We start from the raw sequence: 17,809 nt of genomic DNA, 5'->3' as shown, positions 1-17,809 counted from the left end.
ATAAATTCCCCAAATCAGGAGTCATTGGGTGCAGTGCCAGACTTAGTAGGCCACAGTGGCTGGTTTGGGAGTGCACAAAATAAGGCACGCTAATTTCTACTCCATTAAGGAAATGGGAAAGAATTCCTGTTTGTCACGTAGGAGCTGACATAGTGGACAGGATCAGAGCCATGATCTGTCGGGTTTAAAATATAAGCAGTGGAGAACTAAAAACAGAGTACCTGCCACTGACCATTTCAGAGCATGTTTTGGAACAAAATTTATACTTCTCTTGCCCAAATATGAAAGGGGCAAGAAAGTGGGATGGGTGAGGAAGAACATAAGAATGGCCATACTGGGTCAGACCAAAGGTCCATCCAGCCCAGTATCCTGTCTACCAACAGTGGCCATTGCCAGGTGCCCCAGAGGGAGTGAACCTAACAGGTAATGATCAAGTGATCTCTCTCCTGCCATCCATCTCCACCCTCTGACAAACAGAGGCTAGGGACACCATTCCTTACCCATCCTGGCTAACAGCCATTAATGGCCTTAACCTCCATGAATTTATCCAGTTCTCTTGTAAACCCTGTTATAGTCCTAAAGGAAGAAGAGAGTTAATGCAGGGCTCCTGAAGGACAGCCTGTGAAGTCCTAGAATGCTTCCCTCTGATTTATGATGTATTCGATCCGGAGGAGAGCCTTGTGATTTTAGCAGGCCAGAGCCTGAGTCATGTACACCTCTTGCTGTGAATGCCCTGAGGCTAGTGTATCAGGGAGGCAAATATTATGGCTTACATGCTTCATGGTTTGTTTCTTCAAAAAGTGTGTAAATTTCTATGCAAATTAATGCGAGTGTCTGACTTGGAGAACATTGCTAACGTGACTCTCAGTCTTGGTCTAGGCACTCTTGGTCTAATGGGCTGGGCCCTGGGGACAGATGCACCAGCCCCATTTACAGGAGAAAGAATTACTGCAGCTTTGAAGAGCCTAAGAAAAAGTACTCAATGGCTGCATGATCTTTCCTCACTCCCAGCACCCTCCTTTGAGAAGGGGCACAACTGTGTGTTCACATTCCACACTCTGACTTCCCACTTGTCCATCCTGGCTACCTTGATGGCTTTATGTCAGGAGGGCTCAGTGGTTTGCAGGTTTTGATTGTTCTGCCATGTTGTGCCTTGTTCTTTTCCTTTCCTCACCTCTGTCTCTATCTTTTCCCCCTCTCTGTTCCTCTTTTTTCTGTCTCGTTTTTACAGGCTATTTCCACTATGTCACTGATTTCTGAACCCTCCCTGGAGCTGCTTTCCAGCCCCACAAATCCAGACTCAATCGACACTCCTCCCGGTACAGTTCTGCTGCCCCAGTCAAAACACCATGGGACAGGCCACAGCAAGGACCTACCGGCCTTGCTGGCACCTGCCACCTTGGAAGTCCTTCATATTGAAGAAGGCAGCAGCGCTGCAGTTGCAGCTATTCCAGGACGTTCTGCCACCACTCCGCAGCTCCCCTCTGTGGCTCAGATGGGTCAGTCACTTCCAGAGGACTTTGCTATTTCTTCTCCTTTGGGGGATCATATGCTTTCTTTGAGCTCAGTCAGGCTGAGCAAAAAGTCAGATCCTCCTAGAGAGATGTCCCAGTCCATGATATCCTCCAAGATGGAATCTCTGTCTGTTCCTTCTAATGCAGAGGCCCACAGTCAGGGGCTTGATGAGGCAAAAGCCACTGAAAAGAAGCATAGAACTGAGACCAAGCTCACAACTGTTCCTGTTTCTAGCCCGAGCATAACCACCCAAGTGAAGATGCAGACACCCAAGGAGTCAGCGCAGCAGGCAATTTTCAGGGATAATTCAGCCTTTCCTTCCCAGAAGGATGGAAAAATGGAAGCAGCTTTAGATCAGTTGTGGGCTCTGGAGCTATCTGAACTTATACCAGAGCTATATTCTGAGAATGACCATGTCTTGCAGTCAGCATGTGAACCTGCTATTGTGGCTGTGGACCGGTGGGATGTCTTCCCAGACACTAAAGGCCAGTTAGGTCTTGGAGCAGAACAAGGACAGAAGCAGGATGCTGAAATTGAGCATGAAAGCAGGACAGATGACTCTCCTGATATAGCTAAAAAGAGGCAGAGCAGAGAGAGAACTCCTAGGAAAGGTGGCCCTGCTAAGAGCAAGCCAGGAGAAGCCTGGGAAAGAGAGCAAGTCAGAAGCTCAACAGTCACTCCAGAAACAGCTGAAAATGTTTGGAAAGATGAATTGGATCTGCTGTCTGTCTCCAAGCCACCTATTGAGCGGATTTCTGCATCAGGCCAGGCAGGCATTGAGTGAATGCAGGAGTGGGCAGGTCCTAGCCAGCCGCCTGTGCATGGTGTGAATGCATATTTGGGCTCTTCCGGAGCAGTCTGATAGCTTACTCCAGACTAACAGCATGCTGTTCTGGAGTGCTTGGAGTCACTGTAATGACAGCTGCATGGCGCACAGGTCTGAGACCCTCTACTCTAGCAGCAGTTTTGTGGTACCTTTTGCATGTGGATCAGTGATTGGCTGCTTGTGCAGCATAGAACATGAATAGCAACCATAATCTGCAGGCTGTCTCATAGCTAGAATGGGGCAAGTGCATGATCCACAGAGGTCTCTGAAGAGCAAAGTGCTGTTCCACAGTGATGGAGCGATTTGCTAATGACTGCCCAGACTTGGGATGGCAACTCCTCTTCCCTGCTGGCTTAGATCTGAGCCTGTTAAGGTATTGACACGGGAGCCCCTAGGGTCCTTCCAGCACTAGAAATGCTGTTGCATCTCAGAATCCTCTGTGCTGGGCAATTTTATTTACCCCAGAACTGTGCAGGGGAAGGGTGAAAAAGAGGCTGACATGGATCACTGTGGTGTTAGGGAAACCATAACACGTAATGGGGTGATCTTGTTGACCTGTGACCTTGTACCTCAAATCATGGCTTTGTGCTGGTTAATCTCTCTTCATTTTATTGCCGGAGTTCTTTTTGGCTGCTATGATCGGCCTGGCTGTGATTTTCCTTGCACTGAGTCACTGCTCTGGGCTCTGCCAAGAGGAACTTTGGCACTGTGCAGTAAATACCATCACTCTTCCTGCTCACAGTTGTCACTAATAGTTTGGGTTTGTGCTGCTGCATCTTGGGGCTTGGTGTTGCATAGCTCTTTTCATGCTGAAACTGTCACCTTGTCATTCAGATAAAATCTGTAATTGAGAGGACAAAAGAGACCTTAAATGTGCACCCAATGTATCGTGAGCGCTCACCGAGGCGGAAGGTAGGGCCAGTCATATTTCACAAGACTGTGTCGCAGGATCGCTTGATTGAAGAGCTGCAAGACAGACTGGGCATCAGCAAACAGGAAGAGGAGGAATGGAAAAGCCAGGAAGACTGGCTGACTGAGGGGGTCATTGTCACCGCCAGGCCACAGAGGAAGCAGCAGGATGGTGGACAGCAAGTACAGAAGGTAGAGAGCAAACTCTGTACTAGGGTATTCCCCTGTGTCCCTCTGCTCAGAAGGTCTCTAATGGAGATGTAGAGTAGGAGGTGGGCGTGACAGGTCTCTTGAAAGTCCTGGGATAGTTTTGGAATCTGACTCCTCTGTCCTAGCACTGTTCCCTTTTCAGATCAGCTAGGAAATCCAAATCCCAGCGATGTAGGAATTGGAGTAAGCAATCTCTTGGGAGAGCAGTGTTATCTGATGGGAAGTCTAACGCTGTCTAAGGTCAGGCATTGAAGTGAGGTTTATTTTCATTCCACAGTGGGGAGCTCAGTCAATAAGCAGACCTTATTTCTTTCTTTTATTTGGCAACATAGGGGTGTATGATGTTTTTAGATGCAAGATAAGGAACCTGCCCTGAAGTGCTTATAGCTAGGCAGGTGTTACTAGGTGCCTTGTCCTTGAGAATCTGGCACTTCCTCAAAGAAGGTCTGTCGAAAATGGCACCATGGTCTCTATTTCTGTTTGGCTACAGCAGTGAGGTTGGCCTGCTTGCACTCTGTTCTGACGTGAAAGGAAGACTATTTTGAAAGGAAAGTAGAGAAGTGCTAGGTAGTGAGTGCCGTGTTACCGTCTGTTTCATGCTGCCTGTCCTTCTGATGCAGGAAGTGCTTCTCGGTTCGTCTCCAGATTTGTTCACCTTTCTCCCTTCTTTCTTTCTAGATTATAATTCCTCCAGAATCCCCCCTGCCCATGAGAAGAACAGTCTCTGTGCCAGCTTCTCCCCCACTCCAGCATCCCAAAGAAGCTGCCAAGATTTTCCCAGCCAAAGCTTCTTCCTCTTCTCACCCTATTCCCTCTCCACTCCCTCCACCCCCTCCTCCATTCCCACCACAATCTTCCTATGTATGCTCTGCTGCTGCTTCTAGTCCAGTCTCCTGCTACTTCAGCTTGCCTCCCCAGCCTCTATTCCAGTGGGAGACTACTTCTGATGACTACCAGGAACTCTCTGTGGTGGGCACTCCTCCCTCTGAAGATCATAGATTCCTCCATTCTCCCCAAGCCCAGATTCCTCCTGCCATGCTGACTGAGCCAGTGGTAGCGTCTTCTTCTGCCAAGACACTATCTTCTGTTGGCTGTCAGACTGATGAAGATCCATTCTTCCCACCGATGCAGGCATGCTTTTCCTCATGCTCTTCCTTTAACAGAGCAATTACAAGTCTGAGTCCAGCACTTCTGGCCTGTTGGCTCTTTAGGTAGACTGTTTGGGTAAAGGCTGGTACTAGGCTCAGAAGATGAGTTTAGTGCTGCCAATGGCTGATTTTCTATCAGATGTGTCCCTTTATAGCTGTGTGAGGTGCACATGCATGGAACGATACAGATCCTGTGTCCGTTTGCTGGCCACATACATGCGGCATTGGGAATGGACCGTGATTTTTGTTTCTCTCCATTGAACTGAAGGAATCACGTTCATTAGTTAGGGCCCAATACTCCCCTCCACAGTGTGGCACTAAGGGAAGGGGAGAAAAATGTGGAAGAGCCTGAGAACCAGAAGAGGCTGAACAGTGATTCCACATGCCCCTAAACCCCATCCATGGGGACACTGCTTAGCTGCAATTCTATGGGGTTTGGGGTGTAGTGCAGAGGCAATAAATAGTTGCTCTGGATGTCCTGCTGCCTAAACCCAGGGAGAATACTGCTAGAAAAGCGTAGGAAGACTCAGTACCTGAGCAGGCCTGATTCCATCCATTATAGGTAGTGACCCTCATACACACAAGCCAGTGCAGTACAGCTTCAGTCTCCACAGGCACCAATCCATCAAGGAAGCTCCTCTGCATCATGAATTGTTGTCATACTTTGCAGGTGATCCCTACTCCGCTGCTGGTCCAACACACCAATCCACTTACTGCTCGGCCACCCCTCACGCCGCCCACCCATGAGAAGGCAGGATACCCTTTCTGTTTCCCCTCTCAGCATGGTGTGCTGTTAAGGCAAGAGGGATGTGATTCTGGCACAGTCCTCTGAGCTGTTCCTAGAAGTCCTGTTGCTATGAATGCTGGATTGTTGTTTTTTCTATGCATGGTCTGCTGTTTACGGGTGTGTTGCTGAACCTGACAGCAGTGGCAGACTTTTTAAATTAGGGCAGGAATTTGGAAGGCCTTTGCATGAGCATTTCTAGCACACGAGTGTGGTGTGCATTCGTAGTGTTCCCTAAAGGGGCTGTGCTCATGAGTTTCTCTACAAAGTGCAGGCATTGGGTGTGCACCCCTGGGTGTGTGTGTGTAATATTTCCAAAAGGAACTGCATCCCTTGGCTGGTAAGAATGCAGTACCTGTACCACCAGTAAAGGTCAAGTCCATGTTGTCCTGCCCTGAGATGTCAGTGGCTGCACTGAAGTTAGCTGAGGCAGGCTGGTCCCTGGGGCAGGGAGGGAAGTGTAACTATGAATTCCATTCATTGCCATCCTCTCTGCAAGTGGCACTTCTCTTCTCATTTGTCTGTTTCTTGTCGGTTTCGGCACCCCCTGTCCAATGGCCACAGGCCCCTGGCCAGGATGAGGAAGCATGTGGCTCCCTGTGCCCCTCTGTTGCATCATATGGGCACCCACACATTTGTATTGTTACCTTTTTTGTGGGTTGGCTCTGAAGTGCTCCAGGGATCAGACTAGGAAAGGTGCTGATGCTAGAGAAAAACCAGCTTCAGAGAAACCTGGGTGTAAGGGCAGGAGATAAGAGCTACTAGATACATAAACATGTCCACCCACCCCCATTTTCTATACGCTTGAGTTATGATCAGTCTAGATTCGCTGGTCTAATTTTTAGAGGTGCTGAACGTCCCCAATTCACTGTACTCTGCACCTCTCAGGATCAGGCCCCTGACTGCCCTGCAGTTTAGAGAGGGAGAATCCTAAACTCTGTGTCTGGCAAGATGTTCCCTCCCCATAACACTGTCTTGGGGAATTTGCACTGTAGGTATAAATGACAAATGCTTGTGTGCCTGTGTATCAGATCCACAGGGTCTGGTCTATGTCTCAGCCTGTAACCAGTCTTTTTGGGCTGACCCCTTTCATGTGCCGGGCCCCAAGGACTCACCCAGTTCCACAGGGGCAAGACTCCACAGACTCCGAAACTGGGCTTTTGGGCACCTGCAATCCCTGTTTCCCTCCATGGCTCCCTGCAGCAAATCCGGCAGAGCCAGACTCCTGTGGGAGGTGTGTCCTTCGCTCCTTCAGAGTGCAGTGTTCCCAGTACTAGCGACGGTAGGGAGCCTTTTCAAAACAGCGTATTGGTCAGCTGGGGTACAGAATCTGAAAGTCGTTAGGGGTGAGCACAGAGAAGCAAAGATTAAGACACAGTTCAGTGTGGCCAGCCAAGCTGCTGTGGAATCATTTTGTCTCTGTCTCTATCCTGTTGTCTTTGGTTTCAGGTGCGGTGTGTGTGCTGTGTCTCTCTGTGAGAACAGCTCGTACAACAGCCACCTGATATCTTTCCTCTTTGTCTGTCTGCACATAGGACAGCTGAAGAGCTATGGGCAGAGACTGCAGAAATTCCCTGAGGACTGTACAGTGCTTGCCTAACAATCCCGGGGCCTTTGCTCTGCTTCCCTGTAGAGAAGTGGGGGGGAAATCTCCATCCTCTTGGCTGTTGGTCGCTAGGTGTGATTGTCCCAGGGATTGGAAGTTCCATTGTCTCTTCCGATCCTCCACTCACATGTGTAGACTTCATTCAGCTTGTTTTGTCTCTAGTTTCCAGCAAGGCCGCTGAGTCAACACCACATCCCTTCCCTTTACACTCAATGCAAAGCCCGGTGAGAAACTGAGACACACATAGGAATCATGGAAATATTACAAAAATGTCCTCATTCATCACAGCATAGAATAGGAGTTTGAGGGTTGGACGGACTAGAGAGAGGCCTTTATGTTCAGTGTGCGCTTCATGGTGCTGGACTGCTAGAACCAGCTGTCTGAGGAGAGGGGTCGGGGGATAGTAGGAAGGAGGTGCATTTATGTTCCATTAGGAGCTGAGTGCTGCTGATCTCTTGAGTCCCAGCATGCTGGTTAGGCATGATGGGGTAAAGTATGCGTGTGGTATGCAGCTTCTGACGAACAAATGGAAACAAGTGTTAGTACTTGACTAGCTTATATGGACAGTGTCTAATGCCAGTAGCTACAGGAGGGTGGGTGACACTCCCTGTGTATGCAGTGGAAGGGGCCCTTTCAGTAAAACCAGGGCTGTAGGGCACTTCAGCATGTGTCCGTTCCCTTTGGCACTCCACGGTAGTCTAACAGTACAAGTGCTGGGATGTTAGGTTGCTTCAGTCCTTCCACCCTGCACCTTTTTCACAAATATTGTTAGCGTTATGGCCGTGTCATTTCACTTTTAACAGCGACATGACATAATGTCCTACAATAAATCCACCCAAAAGGTCCCTTCAGGAAACGGCTCAGTGGAGATCTCTAAACCTGACCACCACCATTGCGCTGCAGGGTCAAGTAAAATAACCTACGCTTTACTGTGTAACAGGACGTGAACTCTGAGTCACATGGAGATGAGTATCCAAACATAAAGAGCAAAGTCCTGCACACTTCCTCTCTCCTCTTCCCTACTTCCTCTTGAGGTTAGAATACTAAAGAAAATAGATCTGTTTTCTCCCCCGCACCCCCCAACCACCCCCAGTGGAAAACAGGGTTCAAAGTTAAGTATTCATTGAGGTGATTCCCAAAGTGGGCTTCCAAAGACCTTTCTTATCCCCTCTCCACGTTCCCTCCTGTAAATCTCATGTGGATCGTGCAGTGTTCGCTGGCCTACCACCTCCTCCCCATGCACTACTGATGTGCTGCCACATCTGCAGGTAAAGCGACAGGTGATTCCTTGAATGCTCCCCACCTTCCCTCACTTCTTCCATTGCAGCCTTTAGTGAATCTGGGGAGTGGGGTCAGAGCTATCCAAAAGGGCACAGAAGAGAGAGCAAAACTATGCCAAAGGAAAAGGGGGGAAATACCCTGAAAAGAACAGACAAGAAGTGTGGGAGGGTGAGAAGGAGACTGGAGAGGAGAGGAGAGACTGGAGAGACAGCAACAACTGTGTGTGACAGGGGAGGGGAGACAGTTTGGGAACCACTCAGAGAGCATGTCTCTGCCTTTGTAAGCCAGCCAGGAACCTATGAGGTAAAGGGAAGATCTCCGTGGAGGCTCTACTGGAAAAAATTCTTGTGGCCTTCTAGTAATCTCTGCTTTATTGGGAGGGTAAGGAGGCCAAATCTCCACCCCTCCACACTCTGATGTTCTAGCTCCTGGGGTCTCTGGGTAAGCCACACTTTTGTCACAACCCCATTGTAACAAGGGTGCATCTCTGCCCCTCATCCTGATTCTCACTGCCTTCTGTAGACACATTAGCCTCTCCAGAGCAAGTCCTGGTCTGTCCATATGCAGGACAGCTGAAGAGCTGTGGGCAGAGGGTTGGATCATTTGATGACTACCTGTTCTGTTCATTCCCTCTGGGGCACCTGGCATTGGCCACTGTCGGAAGACAGGATACTGGGCTAGATGGACCTTTGGTCTGACTCAGTATGGCTGTTCTTATGTTCAGAGACTGCAGAAATCCCTGAGGAGCTGTACAGTGCTTGTCTTACAGTCTCTGGGTTTTTTCTTTGCAGTTCATGGCCCAGGGGAAAGCTGGGGGCAGCTCCCCTCCGTCTGCACCTCCAAAACCTGGCAGCCAGTTGGACAGTATGTTGGGAAGCCTCCAGTCTGACCTGAACAAACTGGGAGTAGCTACTGTTGCCAAAGGTGTTTGTGGAGCCTGCAAGAAACCAATTGCTGGTCAGGTAAGTCTAAGGCACCATCTTGTTGCTAAGCCTTGGGCTACAGCAAGGAGTAACTGGGAGGGCTGTATCATGAGGCTGAAGGGACTGGCGATGCTGAAGAAACTGAAGTACTCTATTTATCCACTGGCCAGGTACGCTGTAAGCTCCTCCAGTGACCTCTACCCTGCCCTTGAGGGACTGCCCTCTCCTGAGATGATAGGTAATTCAGTTTTCATGCTACCCCAGTCCAGGGCTCACTTGAGTAGTAGAACGTGTAGTTAGTGCCAAACTCTGCCTGGTGTGTTGTCACGTGAGTTGCCACAGCAAAGAAGTAGAGTCGTCCCCCATAACCGCTCCATCTTCCCTGCAGGTCGTCACAGCCATGGGGAAAACCTGGCACCCGGAGCACTTTGTTTGCACCCACTGCCAGGAGGAAATCGGGTCACGCAACTTCTTTGAACGTGACGGTCAGCCCTACTGTGAGAAGGACTATCATAATCTCTTCTCCCCTCGCTGCTACTACTGCAACGGGCCGATCCTTGATGTGAGTCCCTGAGCCAGCGCGTGTCAGTAGGAGTGTCTCTCTTGGCCATGCACGGTGGAGTCTGGTTCTGTACAGTCAAGTAGAAAAGCACACGTCCATCTATCCCTGATAACTCCTCTCTTGTAGTTTTGGGACCCCTATTCTTCCTTCACCCTAGTGCTGTAGGGGAAATAATTGGACCCAGTGCAGCTATCTCCCTCCATCTGCTGTAAGGTCCTGCAATGAGAGGGCAGGTTCTACTGAAATAGATTTGCCTCTATTGCAACTCTACTGAACTCAGTATTAGGATCGATCTATTGTCATTGCAGTAAGGAGCTCCAGGTTTTTCCCAATGGGATACCATAGTAAGAGGCATTCCTCCCGAGTTTCGAGTACTGCAAGGGACTGTGCCCCCTTCCCCCACCCCCTGTGGGGGGCCAGAGGAAAGGAGTGGTGTGTCTGACCTTGTTAGGGTAAAGGGGGGGATTGAATCCCCAAGGAGGGGGCTTAGCTCAGCTCTTTAAGCACATTTGATTTTTGCTGCACTCAGCACTGGCGTTTGAGTGCTCACTGTTTGTGGTTTCTCCCAAACAGAAAGTGGTGACAGCCCTGGACAGGACATGGCACCCAGAACACTTCTTTTGTGCGCAGTGTGGAGCTTTCTTTGGACCTGAAGGTACTATTGGTTTGTGCAGAGAGAAGCCACTCTGGTGAAGCAAGTAAGGGATGGGAATGGAGGCAACGTAAGGGGCTGTGATGGGTCCTTTTCATAGAGCAGTGGTCCCCAAACTGTGGGGCAGGTTTGGGGGGAGTGGTAGGGCCCTGTCCAGCCCCCATAGAGGGTGGGGAGGAAGCGCCAAACCCTCTCTGCCCCCAGCTGTGGCCCTGTCCTCTGGCGCTTGGCCTGGCTGTGGCTCCGTACCCAACCGCAGCCCTGGCTGCCACCTGTACTATGCTCTGGGGCCGGCTGTGGCTGCCCTCTGGGCCCAGCCCTGGCTCGGCTCCGCCCGGGCTCAGCTCCGGCCCCGCCCGATCCTTGGCCCCCGACTGTGGCCCAGCTGCAACTCCACTCCCGGCTGGAGCTCCAGCCCCATCCTCGCCCACCTTACCCTGTCCACGCCTCCCTCCAGGAGTCGCGGCCCCGCTCCCAACCGCAGCTCTGGGGAATGGGGCGTGGACAGGGATAAGAAGGGGCATGACATGAAAAGTGTGGGGACTACTGTCATAGAGCAAGCAATGTAGAAAACTGGGGGTATGAGGGTAGAGATGGACTGTGGCGTTACTTAGTGGATGGGGATAACTGATCTGTGGATGGGGATCCCAGCCACCCTGTTAACCCCATCGAGTCTGGCTAGGTGTTCCCACAAATGAAGGTCACAGGCTGATGCTGTCTGGCTCTGTTTTTCCCTTGTGTCCTTGGCAGGATTTCATGAGAAGGATGGCAAAGCCTATTGCCGCAAGGATTACTTCGACATGTTCGCTCCAAAGTGTGGGGGCTGCGCCCGGGCCATCCTGGAAAATTACATCTCTGCCTTGAATACCCTGTGGCACCCTGAGTGCTTTGTCTGTCGGGTAAGAGAGCCTGTGCTGCCCCACTGTCACCTGACCCCTCTCCCAGTTCCCGTAAGTGGGTGTCTGGTGGTTACCTCGATCAGAACAAGGGATCTGTGCCAGCACAGGACAGCCAGCCCCACAAAATACATAGCGTGATAGTCACCAAGCACCCTCTTGCTTCTCTGCCTGTTTCCATTAAATTCCCTAGGGGCTTAATTCCTTCCCCCATAGCCACAGTTATGGGTTTCTGCAGTAGTTCACTGAGAAGCACAGAATGTTTCCAGTGGCTTCTTAGTAATAGTGAGCTAAGCTTTCTAAGCACTCCGCCTCAGCACCCTGATTTGAGGAGCTTCCTCGTGTGCTCACTCTGGAAATGTAAACTTAATGAGACTGACCTATTTGGACCAACTTGGAAACAAATGAAATAGCTGTAAACTGAATATGCTGTTGCATAGTGAACTGTAATGCTGCAGAATAAATACTTAGCACCTCTTCAAAGAGCCTTGCAAATATTTACCCATCTCCCAGAAGCAGTGTAAAGATTAAATATCAGCCACATGTTACCAGGACTGAGGCAGAAAGGCGGAGTTCAGAATGAGGGTCAGAACACGAGTTCCTGTTTCAAATCTTGTGCTCAGACCACTAGTCTGCTTTCCTCTGCTGCAGAGCAGCCAGCATGAAAGGAGTTGGCTGAAGCTGTCCATTTGAAACTCCATCACTCGAAGGCCCCTGTGAATAGAAATTCTAGCAGCCTCTTGTAGGCAGCGGACCAGCTCCGCCCTTGCCTGGACCTGGGTTCAGGCTTTTCTTCTGCTCAGGAGATGTTGCTTGGCATTCTTCATGCTGCTGCCTGTTTGTGGGGCCCGCAACTTTTGGGCGGATTCTGTCTTTCTGTTGTTAAAGTAAGGCCAATTTCTAGTGTTTATTTTCAAATGGAGGTGGATGGGTCAGTAGTCTCAGCATCAGGCTCCCAGGGACCTGCTGCCTTTCAATGCTGCAGGCAAATGGAGTTCCTTGCAGTTCACGGTGTGTGAACATGCATGGATATGCACTTACTGTGGCTGCACTCTGCTGGATGCCTGCATGCAGGGCTCAGTTTGCATTTGCCTGTGACTAAATAGATGTCCAACCATGAGTGCACATGCAGTCATGTGCATGTCCCCTAGGGAGGAAGGATGGTCATGAAGCTCAAGTACAAAACTAGGACTCAGGACATCTGGCTTCTGTTCTTGACTTTGCTGCTGACTCATCGTGTGACCCTGGGCAAGTCCCTGAATGGCTGTATACCTCAGTTTCCCCATCTGTAAAATGGGGGGAATTCCTCCTAAAGTCCCATGACTGTAGTGAAGGTACATCCATTAATGTCTGGGAGGGGCTTAGACAGTGATAACCATTATGGAGAGATGGGTGCCTATTAAAAAATTGGTCTCTAACAGCTTCTCTTCAAAGACATTAAAGACCCAGTATCACTTTTGTAAGGGTATGGACTTGTCCCTAGGGTCCTTAGCCAAAATTTCTCCCCCCTCCACATTTCTCCAGTGGCTGTCACCCTCCGCCTGCCACTGTATTTCAGTGGTGAAGTGACTCTTGTATGTGTATAGTTTGGGGATGCATGGAGAAGGAGGGTGCTGTACCCAGGGAATATGCATAATATCTGGCATTCTATATGGGTAATTAAAAAAAACAGCTGGCTGTCACCTTCTTTTTCATTAATATGAGCGTAAGCAGGGCAGATACAGCTAAAGAAATTAAAACCAGCCCAGTGTGACAAGGTAAAAGGTGCCCCTGATGCTGATGCCCTGGAGCATAAGGAATTCCAGGAGAGCCTGGGTTCCCTGACTATCACCTGGGTGAGCTGGGGTGGGTGGGGTGATAAAAGCTGCTGTTGTGGCAGCTGTCTGTGCGGATGGGGGTGTTCTCTTCCCTCCCGAGAGGCTCTGGTGTTGCTTACCAAGTGTTCTCAGTAGTTTTGCTCTTGGGTTTGGATTTTCTTTGTGTTAATAAAGCCAGCCTGGAGTAAAGGGACATGAACTATAGTTGAGGGCTTCCCTTCCAGTTTCTGTATCTTTCCCTTCCAGTTTCTGTATCTGCCCTGCTTGCGCTCAGTAACCCTGTCTCTGCTGGGCACCGATCAGTCTTTGCAGCAGTACTTCTGCAGCCCCCTTCCCCTTTCTGCTGGATGAAGATGACTCACCCTGCCCACTTCCTGCAGGAGGCAGCTAGGCATGGCAGGCGAAGGCATGGATTGTGGAGTTGCCTGTGTCCCCAGCGCCATATCAATCTGTTCCCTTTTGCTTCCTCCTCCTGCAGGAATGTTTCACGCCATTCATCAACGGCAGCTTCTTTGAGCATGATGGGCAGCCCTACTGTGAGGTGCATTATCACGAACGCCGTGGCTCGCTGTGTTCCGGCTGCCAGAAGCCCATCACGGGACGCTGCATCACTGCCATGGCCAAGAAATTTCACCCAGAACACTTTGTCTGTGCCTTCTGCCTCAAGCAGCTCAACAAAGGAACCTTCAAGGAACAGAATGACAAGCCCTACTGTCAGAACTGCTTCCTCAAACTCTTCTGCTAGACTCATCCTAGCTGGGAACGGGGCATCTTTCTGCCACTCACTAGGCAGCCAAGTCTCTCTGAGCATTACTGTGATTTAGAAACCTTACCAGGGCCGGGGGGGAGGGAAAAGGGGAAGGGTGTGGGATGCTAACTGCTGCTCTAGAGAGACAGTGGATCCAGGGAGACCAGATGGACCATTAAACTGGAAATGCCCATGCTGTGCTTCAGCGGGGAGATGCTGAGCCCCATCATTAAAGTGTTGTATGATCGTTGACAGCCGAGAGGAGCCTGAGGCTCTAGCGAGGAGACGCCTTTCTCAAGGAGAGGGCTGGATAAAGCCAGCCTTGAGTCAGCTCTCCCTGACCAACATGTGACACTTCCAAACAAAAGTGTCCTCGGCTTCGCTGGGGCATTGAAATGCTGTGTGACCCAGGCAGTAGCTCCGCTCCTGCACAGCAAAGGCCATGCTGTGACCTCTGCATTGCCTGGGCTGTGCCTGGTCGAGTCCTGGGACACACAGGATTTACTAAGATTACAGCAGCAGCCCCCGAAGCTGGAAAGACCCTGCAGTGGAGTCTTTCCAGTTCAGTAACACTGCAGGGAAGTGATGCCACTTATTTTTTGGAAAGGGGGTGTCGGGGGTTAGTCTGTTTTTCTAGTTTGTGATTCTCTCCCCCTCCTCAACGCGCTGGGGCGGAGGGGGTGGAAGAAAACCCCCTCCCTGCTTGAATGGAGTGTCCCATTTTGTGCAGGACACCCCCAGCTCCCCAGGAGTGGTTAGGGCAAATGCTCCTAATTCTGCTGCTCCGGGGAGAGAGGAGGAGACTGGCACCAATTCATTTTAAAAGAAAATGCAGAGAAATTTGAGGGCCCAGCCCTCCCCTCTGAGTGAATGTAGCTTATGCTGTGTGTCTGGCCTGCATTTTACTAAGGAAAGGGCCTGAAAAGCCCCTCTAGGATTTTTTAAAAAGCAAGGAAAAAATAAAGCTACAGACTTCATATTCCTTGTTCATCTTCCTCTCTGCTCTTTGCTGAGCAGGCCTGCAGTCCATCCTCTTTGATACTGTTCTGTTCCTTGCTCTTGATAAACATGTTCTACCGAGAATCTCTCGAGCAATAACCTTTTATATTGACTGTTACTGGTCTAACAAGTCCCTGAGATCTGGTGTGTGTGACACTTGGAGTTTTGCTATCGAACTGAATACTGTATGCTTTGATAAAAACTGTGGATTTCTACACTGAGGTTTGAATTCCTAACTAATTTTCTTTTAATCCTCTTATACAGAAATTGGTTTTGACGTGATTTTAAGAAAGCTACTTTTATATCTCAAACTGTGCTGTTCTAAGCAGTGTACCAGTTGTGCTGGTTACTGTATCTGTAACCTCAATGCTTGGGTTTAACCAACTATTAACATGAAGTATTTTCTTTTTATTGGGGGTTGGGAGGGCTCTGGGTTTTGCAGGGGAAGGGAACGTGACTTGTATTTTTTTTCTAGCACAAGCAGGTGAGCTGTGAATAGCTCTTTTAATTTTCACAGATCACCTGGAAAGTTTATTTTGTAACCTGTAAACTGCTGTATTTGACTTACCTGCCTTTCTCCCAAAGCCCGACTTCCAGGGTAATAAAGTGAGTCTTAATTCAGTGCCACATGCTGCAAGATGGAGAACTCAAAGTCCACCCTCATAGTTTTATTCCTCTTCAGCCATCAGAAATTAGAGCAGAGGGTTAACTCGGGAAGGTGAGTCCTCCCCGTAGGTGGGAAGGATTGTCCTGGGGCTAAAGAAAAGGGCTGGGAGTCAGGAGACCTGGAATCTGTTCCTGATTCTGCCACGGACTTGCTGTGTAACCTTGGGCCAGTCACTTAACCACTCTGTGCCTCAGTTTCCCCATCTGCAAAATGGGGTAGTATTCCCGCCTTGTAGGATTTTGAGGTTTGGTTCATATTTGTCAAAGGCCTTCAGAAGCAGGGTGCTGTAGAAGGGCAAAGGATTGTGTGTTAGAAACAACCCTACAGTGTTCTACACTAATGGCCAAAGTGGTGCAGTGAGAAGTGGGTTTTAAAATATGACTCTAGAATATTATAGACCTTTGATTATTAAGGCGTGCAACATTAGGGTGGTTACAGTGTTCAACATGGAAAAGGCATAGGGAGTTCTGGGATTAACTGTGTAAGAAACAAACCCTCACTTTAACAGAGGGATCCTAGCTTACTATTTTAAATAACCTTGTCTCGATGCTTCAATACCCCACTTGAATAAGTGGAACTGTTTTTCACTGGTTTCCCAGACAAATGAGCCTCAGGCTGTGGTTGTGAAAGCAGGGTTTTGTGGAACAAGTGGTAAAACAAAAAGCTACTCTAGCTGGACTGAGCACAGCTTTTGGAAAGTTCACAAGGCAAGAAACTGTCTAAACTGTCACTTTGGATTTGAAATTAGTTTGATTTAAAATTGGGATTTCTGAGCTTCCTGCTGAAACTGACACTTGTTCTGACTCTGCTGGTTGGGAGAACGGTCCTGTGTCCAATGCACAGGATTGGGAGTGGCTCTGCCATTGCATTTCTGTGTGATACTGAGTGAGTTTATAACCTGTGCCTCAGTTTCCTTACCTGTAAAATGGGGATAATACTTAACCTACCTCACTGGGGTGTTGAGGCTTAATTCACTGATATTTCTGAAGGGCTTTGAGATCCTTGGAGGGAAGGTGCTGTAGAAAGGGAAAATCTTGTTACAGTATCCCAATGTTAGAGCAAAACAGTTTCATCCCCTTTTAATAATGGTTTAATAGTCTCCATGACCATTACTGCCTTAGCAAAATGTTGAGAGCTTTCCTGATAAATTGGGATTTAAACTGGTTTGGGGATAGGTCCTATGCTCATTGTTGCCTCCAAATGTTACTTTCCCTCGAGATGGCTGCTGCGAGTAGGAGGGCCAGAAATACCCATTTCACATTTCCTAATTTCAAGTACAGTTTAGACTCGAACACTTGAGATGCTGTACAGAGCAAACTGGGGAAAGGGCTGTGTTAAGATTGCCCTGGGTGATTTGCAGGTATACTTCACGGATACTGATGGTGCTAAAGTGCAGACCAGCAAGTTGTACTAGCACTGTTGCAGGTCCGAGGACATGTCCCAAGGAGTGGTTAGGAGAGGGTTTAGGAGGGGTTAGGCAAGAATGTGCCTTTGGAAGGCTGAGACGGGTTATTCAGGCTTAAACTGGACACAGGAGGCAGGTATGTACAGTACAAAACCTCTGAGGAGCTAAAGGAGTGTGCATGCAGAGGCCTTGCCGCTGCCCGTTCAGAGGCAAGTTAAGCTCTAGATACACCTGTTGCTTTGACAGGTTTTGTGCTGGGGTTACTATAGTGCTGTCTTTCAAGGCCTTAGTGCTCTGTTTACAATGATCTCCTAATCTGATGAACTCTTGCAGTGCAATCAAAGAGCTGTCAGACAAGGTGGGTCTCAATCAAATCACGCCCCGAATAGCTTGGGGGGGGGGGGATTTCCCTCTGGGTCGACAGTTATTTCATTTGTTTTCCCTTGTAAACTTCTAACTCTGCTTTTTCCATTTAAAATTCCTGTGATTATGCTAATAAAATTTTACCATTATTTTCACTTGACTTGGTTCCAGTCATTTCTAATCTTGTGGAAATGGTTCAAAGCATCTGTCATCTATCGCTCCTCTTGCCTTTCATCATGGAGAAACCAAAGGCCACACTGGCAAGAGCTGAGGAGGGTGATGTTTTTTAGTACGATTTCTGCCTTAGCCTGGACAGGGCCAAAGTGCACATCTAGCATGGACAGGGCAGAGATGTAAAACTGAAGGTGCTAAAACAGAAACTGTCACTTGTGCAATAAGCAGATGTGAATCCTGACACACTCACTTCATCCTTCTCAGCCCCCTGCCTCAGCACAATACGCTGGTGTTGCCACACCCTAGTGCAATGGAATAACTGCC

The 17,809-nt window shown here is 49.2% G+C and overlaps 1 protein-coding gene across 1 annotated transcript in view; it reads left to right on the top strand.

Annotated features, from left to right (window-relative positions):
- Positions 1-17,466, top strand: part of PXN (paxillin) — a 64,092-nt gene extending 46,626 nt beyond the window's left edge. The window contains exons 7-11 of the mRNA XM_077835006.1: positions 9,071-9,241; positions 9,591-9,764; positions 10,338-10,419; positions 11,167-11,315; positions 13,608-17,466. Coding sequence (XP_077691132.1) covers positions 9,071-9,241; positions 9,591-9,764; positions 10,338-10,419; positions 11,167-11,315; positions 13,608-13,874 — 843 coding nt within the window. The 3' untranslated portion in view covers positions 13,875-17,466. The remainder of the gene's footprint in view (positions 1-9,070; positions 9,242-9,590; positions 9,765-10,337; positions 10,420-11,166; positions 11,316-13,607) is intronic.
- The last annotated feature ends 343 nt before the right edge of the window (positions 17,467-17,809 follow it).

This window comes from Eretmochelys imbricata, chromosome 15 (genome assembly GCF_965152235.1).
Source record: "Eretmochelys imbricata isolate rEreImb1 chromosome 15, rEreImb1.hap1, whole genome shotgun sequence".
NCBI classification, from domain to species: Eukaryota; Metazoa; Chordata; order Testudines; family Cheloniidae; genus Eretmochelys; species Eretmochelys imbricata.
This window is presented reverse-complemented; position numbering and strand designations above follow the sequence as displayed.